Genomic DNA, 7,722 nt, shown 5'->3' with positions numbered 1-7,722 from the left:
CTGATATGCGACGATCATTTCTATACACACCAACTGGTAGAATTGTACCAATCAGATGAACCTACATTACAAGTCTATTTGATACACGTATATTGCACTAAAGTAACCCTCACGGAAACTAATGATTAGAGGGCATACTTGTAATCTTAGCTCCATACCCCCTAGGTCATTTCTTGGATAAACGTTATGCATTTTTTACTACTCATTACTGCTCTGTCTATCTCTCTCTCTACTCTTCTCTCTGTGATGCTCTATACCTTAGGCATGCCTCCTCGACAATTTCGGATTCAACATGATGGCTTCAATTTTAATCCATGCAATTGAATGATTCATGTACACAAATATGAAATATGTACTGTTATACTGAATGCATTCTTTCTTTTTTCAAACTCCACTTCATCCTAAGTACAATGTGAGCTAGATCTTGCTTACACTCTCTATTTAATCCATAATAAACAGTCCTAAAATTGATTGCACTAGGGATGATCTTGCTCTCCAACATGTCTTGAATAAGTTTTAATGCATCTTCAGACCTGCCTTGTTTACAGAGACAAGTCATGAACATTGAGTAAGTCTTAAAATCAGGAAAGGGCCCTTTAACTTTCATACGAAGGAAGATGTTCCAGGCATCTGAGAACATCCCCATGTTCACGTACCCACGAATTAAAGCTGAGTACGTAATAACAGTTGGCTCACAACCTTCTTCTCTCATCTTCTTATATATCTCCATTGCCTTTTTGATCTGCCGCTGCTTGAAAAAATGGGCAATCAATGATGTGTTTATCTGCACTGACTGTGGAATTCCAGCTCTTTTCATGTCATCCAACTTATCTAAGGCCGCATCTAATCTGCCATCTCTTAGAAGTGCCTGAACAATGCTTGCATATATGTACTGATCTACCTTACATCCAAGCTTTTCAAATTCATTGGTTAGACTAACAGCTTCTTCAGCTTTCCCTGCCCTGCATAAAGACTTGATGAGAAGAGAATAACCAATCTGGTTTTTAAACCCTCTTCTGCATAAAGAATTAACTGCTCTTCTTGCTTCTGCAAATTTTCCTGACTCACATAAGGCAGAAAGAAAAATATCAACCATCTCTTTATCTGGCATGAAGCCTGAAGACAGCATTTGTTGGAATAATTTGATTGCCTCATCCAACTTTCGACCTTTCTTTCCACAAAGAAAGATAATCAGAAACTTGAAGGTGGCGCCATTTGGTTGATAACCTTCAGCCTTCATTTCCTTGAAAGTATTCAAAGCAATTTCTGTAAGACCAGCTTGGCCATATTGAGATATCATGATTGTCCATGTATTCGGCTCTATCAAGCAATGCCTTCTCCTCATTTCCTGATAAAGGCTTCTCATTTCCTTAAAATCTTCCCCACTGCCAGAGATTTTGATAGCCATATTATATGTTTCAGGGGTGTGGCTGTAATTGGGCTGCTTACCAACCCAAGAAAAAAATTGCAAAGCAGCACAGCCATGTATTTGAGATCTTTGCAGAACTGCCAGTACGCGTTCGGGTGTGAAAGTAATTGCAATTCTATCCAGTTTTTGTAGCAATTGATCACTATTGGTTGATGACGATAAGACTCTGACAAGTTCTTCGGCATTGTTCACATCAAATGTGTTTTGTGGCTGTCTACAAACCAAATTCTGATCAGACGAACAGACTGAAATCTCCCGACCTTCACGAAAAGGTTGATGCTCAGCTAAATGGTTTAATTGTTCACCCTCTCTGTGAATGAGTTTGAAGGATCTGCACTGCTGCTCAACTATTCTTGCTTTCTCCGCTTCACCATTTCTAGTTAAGGAACTGATAACCAGCCTGAGAATATGATCAGTTGGATTTATCTTACAAGCAGACATTTCAATTAGTAGCTTAAAAGCTTCATTGGGTTTTGAAGCTTTGCAAAGTTCTTTAATGAAAACCGAATACGCCTTCCAAGTAGGCATCATGCCTTTACTTTTCATGTCATTGAAAACGCTCCATGCTTTAGAGATGTTGTTATGTTGGACATGACCAGCAACCAATGCTGTGGTTGCCACAATATCAGACTCAATGCCATTCTCCAACATTTCCTCATATATCTGACAAGCTTTTCCATATTGATCTAATCTGAAAAGATGTTGGAGAACTTGAGTATAAGAGGAAACCATTGGTAAACAGCCATGTTCTTGCATACCATGCAACAGTTCCAAGGCTTTCCGAACTTTACCTTTTCTCAAAAATCCATCAATTAAACACCCATAAATCCTATTACCAGCATTCAAAATATGCTTCATATCACCCACAATCTCCATGGCTTCATCCATCCTTCCAGCTCTACACTTCATCCATCCTTCCAGCTCTACTCAAGCCTTTCACTAACACCTCTTAACCATTTGAATCAATAGACATATTTCTCGCCGTCATCTCCTCAAACAACTTCTGGGCTTCATCCACATTCCCAGAAATGCAAAAGCTCCTCATCATGATTGTAAACACTTCAGTTTCCGGCAGCTCTGCAATCTTCATCATATCTTCTGCAACCAACCTTACATTGCCAATATCACCAGCAATAGACAGACAATCCATTAGCATTGCATAAATCTTAATATCAACTTTCAGTTTCTTCAAAACCATCTCTTTGTAGAACTCAAATGCTAGTTCTGCCTTCCTGGTACTGAAAAGCCCCCTAAGAATTGCTTCATAAACGCTATTATCAATCTTGCATCCAGATTTCCTCATTTCCTCAAACGTCCACAGAGCTTTACCAATCTTCTTCGCATTTGCATAATGCGAAATAAGAATTGTCCACGTCTTAATGTTCTTCAAACACAAGTCAGCATCCATATCCTCCATCAGCTTCTCCATCAAATCAAATTCACCAGCTTCACCTGCAATGTAAGCCATGGTGTTGTAAGTCTCTGTTGTGTGGCAAAATCCAGGCTGCAGCTTTATCCAGTGGAAGAATCTAAGAGCTATACTGCCTACTTTGAAGCACCTCTTCAGCACCATATCCACAATCTCAGGAGTGAATACAATTCTCAATTCATTCAAGCGCAGCTCCAAGGGAATCTGGTTATCTGACCGGATTATTTCAGTTACCTTTTGAACGACTGAGCTAATTTCTTCCAATGCGCATGCATTCAGTCGTGTCTTTCCTCTTTCAATGGTTTGAAAAGTGCTATTACTTGCTGGGACATTTTGACAAACATCTTGCGTGTCCCTGTTTTGAATTGGAAAAATCTCTGTAATGATTTGATAAAGGGAAGGAGGGGAGGCTAAGGGTGGGTGTCGCAGGGAGGATTTGCAGCGGGAGAAGAAGAGCCCGGCGGATGACGGGCGGGGAATAGGATGGGGAGACAAGAGCTTGGATGCGCTCCTCATATGCTGGAAATCGGAATACCTCGTCGGATTTCAGAAAGAAAATACAGATTCGAATCTAATGAATAATCTTTAAGTACACAAAAAAAAAAAAAAAAATTGTTTCTTAGAATTCACTCCCATAATACTGAAGAATATTCCTCCCGTAATATTTTCAGAACACAATAATACATAAATATTACTATAATAACACCTGAGTAATGCAGAATAACACGGGGAGAATATTCTCATGTGCTAAAACGATTTTTTTTTTGTCACCTTCACGTGGCGTGGTTTTATTGGACTCCGAACATATCTCTATGACTGGAATCCGAATGTAATATTTGTTTCTACACATTATCCGAACATTCCTATCTAAAAATTTCTCAAATTCTTAATTTAATATCAAGAGCAACCTCAACCCATATTTTTATTTTTATCAAATTGTCAAGTTTGCACGTGACATGGCTAAATAGATATCCATCTCATTTATTTTAAGATAAACTATTTAAATCATTATGATTATTTCTATAATATTTTAATAAAATAGGTTAAAATATAAATTTAATATAAATATGTCTAAAGTAAAATACATGTTTTTAATGTAAATCCTTTTGGTGTGATTTACATTTTAGAATGTTATATATATAATGAATTAGCCTCGCATTCTAAAATCCTCTTAGGTCATTTCGGATTGGTATTGATGTTTAAATAATACTTTGGTTAGTAGGTCGGGCCAAAAAGATTAACTCAGGGAACATGCCAAACACATACTAAACCTGTATCTGATTTCAAGTCGGCCAAAACTATTCAAGAAAGACTCTTCTTCCCTCAAGCCGAATAGTTCAAGCCACACAAAGTCATCAATGTTGCTTGCCCAATTCACTATGTTATTTGTCGAGAGATATAGGGCAACTAGCAAAAATTTTAAACTTAGAAAAAGTCTAAATGAAGTTTCACAAGAATAATTTTTGAATTAGTATAGAGCAACTATTTGATAAATATTTCTATATAAGTTTACATTCATTACTCAAATGTAACATTTTTTATAGTGTCGTGTCTTAATCTCAACATACAAATAGAATGTTAGAGAATAAGCTTAGGACATTGAATCATTTATTAAAATCTTGTGCTTTTAAATATTCTAGTAAAATTATGTAAACTTTTTTATTAGATTCTATATCTCATGCGTGGCATATAAATAATATATGTGAGTATCTAAAACTAGAAAGTATAAACTCGTGAATAATGGTTATGATTTGTAGTGATTGGTCAATAATAGAAGTGGTTTAAGGCCCTTTAAAAGGATGGAAGTTGAGACCCATTGACATTGAGCTAATAGCCAAAGTTTAGAAAATAAAGATGAAGAGTATAATATCTTTGTAACAACAAAAGCAACAAAAATTATCTACTACTACAAAGAGCAAGGATTCTTAGCCGCCATGATTTCATCTCATTCATAATTAGTCCTTTTTTACATTCGAAAGTATAATATATAACCCTTTGTCAAAGTTTAGAGGATGAACAATTTGAATTCCCAATGTAAATATTTGATCCCACCAAAATAAAAGTGGGAAAAATTTGGTTCCACTGAAATAGAAATGGCTTGAGTTACCATGACACACAACATTCAAGCTTCTTATTTAATGTGGATTGGGTTGATGATGCTTTTTGAAACAGAAAGATGTTAACTAACAACATCTCATAAAAAGTGCAAGTAGAGGAATTAGGTATTTGCAACACGTTTTGTTATTAAAATCTAAGAGACTTGCTTTACATGAGCATCAATTGGCTCAGTTTTTTTTATTTGCTTAGTGGTTATTGCTTGGTCAATATCTTTTATTTTTTTAAATGATTTGGTTGTTCTGAAACTATCCTTAACTTCCATATGTTCGATCAACTCATGATACAATCTTACATTCTCTATATAACTTAAATTCTTTTTTATAAATATTAAAATACATTTATGTCCAATATAACGTATTCAATACAAAAAATAATTATTTCGACAATTAACACACATAATAATAAAAAGCAAATTTCAATTACTGTTAAAAGATATTGATTGATATTAACCTTCTGTTTAAATTTATATAATTTTATCATATAGAAGAGGCAAACCATCTGGCCTTTATAGTGAATTCAAAAGTTCTTAAAATCCACCCCCTTTATGTTGGAATTGAGTTCTTAACTTTTTCATTCATTAAAAAGTGAAATGGTCTAAACCAAGAAAATTGATTTGTGATCTTTCAACTAATTTAAATGGGATTAGCAATTAAATCGTTAAGACTTTACATGGTGAGTATAATTATAATGGATGCAAATGGTGTAGCTGTTCTTCGTTGAGTGAGAATTGGGATATCAAGTAGGTAAATTTTCTTTCCATATTAGAGATTATTTGGTAATAGTGTTTTTTCATTTTTTTTTTTCTTCGGTTATAGTGGACAAAGTTTCTTCCATCTTTTTGAAGATTATATTAAAGCAATCTTTAAATCTCTTATAAGTATAACAATGTCTTAAAAAATTGCCATGCAACATAGAGGGGGAAAAAAAGAAACACTAGAATGTTTATAATTTTTAATTACCCAATAAAAATAGCATGAATGAAATCTTGCGGTACTTGTTGACATCAATTTTTGGTACATGTTTTTGATATTTTGAAATCGAATTTTCTAATACACATATTCCCGTCACTCAAAACATCGACAAAGTCACTTCGCGTACGATCATGCTCAAATTGGCTCGATTTTTGGCAAATTTGGATGATCTCGAATGACAAAACGAAACACACGTGAGCGTCCGGAACATCAATTTTTGCCTAAGAAGTACATCAATGTTGCTATGGTTTCACACATGAACCAATAAACGTGGCAAATATTTCAAAACAACATATTTTGGCCCCAGCGCGCTCGTGCCAGAAGGCCAACATGCCTGCGCCTTTGCTAATTGGTAATTGGCGCACCCGAGCTACCAACCAAATTTAGGCACTCCCGCATTAACCTTAGCACATTCGCGCCTCCCCAAGCGCAACCACGCCTTTATTTCTAAGGCACATACACAACGCACCTGTGTCAAACACGCATCGGAAGATAGAGAGTTGGGTGTCAGGTTCCAATTTTTGGGATTATTTTAACCATTTTGATCCATTAAAGCCAAAGCTTGAGCTTGGGAAATGGGTACAAAGTTTTAATGAAAGCACTTAGCTATCTACTATGAATATGAGCCAATCATATGCCTTATGAAGAGTTTATTTTGGGTGAACCTTCGGTCAAAGAGTTTGAACTCTTTAAAAAGCCTTACCCTCCATTCCCATTTCTTCCAAGCCAACTATTTGAATGGATGTGGGGTCACATTTACAAAGGAGGCTGCAGAAAAGAGCTAAGGAAAAGAGTTCTTAGTGAGGAGAAGAGCTTAGTGGAGAATTCTAGAGCAAGAGGGGTTTTCATCTTCTTCCATTCTTGTAATACTTTAAATTTTTTTCTAGATTTTATTTTATTCCTCACCATCCTTTAGAGGAGAGTGTGAGGGATGTCTTGAAGATACTTCATCAAGGAAAAAAACACCTCCTTGTGAAAAAGGAGAGCTTCATCCCACTTGAGGAAGAAAAAAATCTTCAATTCTCCTTTGTAAAAGGAGAGCTTCATTCTAACAAGGTAGGAGTGATCGCTGTCGCAGCCGCTCGCCTTGATGTTGAGATGTCAATGTCATTTTGTTGTCATGGAGTTTCCAGCTTGTCTTTTGTTGTATAGCACTTTGTCTCCAAATAACTCTCTCTCTGATCATGTGGATGATCTAAAGATGCAAGATATCGAAGGGCTAAGACTTGCAACGATGCCGACAAATAAAAGGAACATGTGGGGAAGCTTTTGTGAAGTGGATCTTGCATGGATAGCTCTGAAGCATAATGGTTTAAAACACCTCGGAGGCATACTCAAGAAGAAGACCTAACGAAAGAAAACCCACAACCAGAGATTCAGATTGTACTTGTACTTGGGTTCACTTCTTTCTATATGAGGAAACACCTATATTTAATTACATCTTAAACAATTGGGGTTGCTTAAGAAAACTCTTGATTAAGGTTGTGACTCATCCACAGAGAATTCAAATATCGCTATATTCAAGGAAGGAGTTCTAAAGTCTTATCGTAAGGGTAGTGGATGCTTGAAGGTTATGAATGATGCTGTCAAGATCCTAGACTGTCCTAGGATTTTGTTTTGTTGTCAATAGTTCAGGTTCATCCTTTTCCTATGGGTTTTGATTTTCCATCCTCGTAAAATAGAATTAGCATACCCTAATCAAATGCAAAGTAAATCTAGGGTGATGTTCATTGTTTATATTCAGCAGCCCTACAAAATAGAGTTAGCATGAAATA

General features: G+C 36.0%; 2 protein-coding genes across 2 annotated transcripts; both read right to left on the bottom strand.

Moving 5' to 3' along the window:
* Positions 1-242: 242 nt before the first annotated feature.
* On the bottom strand, positions 243-1,354 carry LOC110032449 (putative pentatricopeptide repeat-containing protein At5g06400, mitochondrial). The gene has a single exon (XM_020736088.1). It carries the CDS (start codon positions 1,343-1,345, stop codon positions 359-361), a length of 987 nt encoding a protein of 328 aa, XP_020591747.1. The 5' UTR covers positions 1,346-1,354; the 3' UTR covers positions 243-358.
* Positions 1,355-2,378: 1,024 nt separating this feature from the next.
* On the bottom strand, positions 2,379-3,374 carry LOC110032448 (putative pentatricopeptide repeat-containing protein At5g06400, mitochondrial). The gene has a single exon (XM_020736087.1). It carries the CDS (start codon positions 3,372-3,374, stop codon positions 2,379-2,381), a length of 996 nt encoding a protein of 331 aa, XP_020591746.1.
* Between the last annotated feature and the right edge of the window lie 4,348 nt (positions 3,375-7,722).

The sequence above is a fragment of the Phalaenopsis equestris genome, unplaced genomic scaffold, assembly GCF_001263595.1.
Source record: "Phalaenopsis equestris unplaced genomic scaffold, ASM126359v1 Scaffold000943, whole genome shotgun sequence".
NCBI classification, from domain to species: Eukaryota; Viridiplantae; Streptophyta; class Magnoliopsida; order Asparagales; family Orchidaceae; genus Phalaenopsis; species Phalaenopsis equestris.
This window is presented reverse-complemented; position numbering and strand designations above follow the sequence as displayed.

What these genes read in the sequence shown, in the direction of transcription:
- LOC110032449 (XM_020736088.1), bottom strand. Translation starts at nt 1,345, where the DNA reads ATGAGGAGAAGGCATTGCTTGATAGAGCCGAATACATGGACAATCATG.
- LOC110032448 (XM_020736087.1), bottom strand. Translation starts at nt 3,374, where the DNA reads ATGAGGAGCGCATCCAAGCTCTTGTCTCCCCATCCTATTCCCCGCCCG.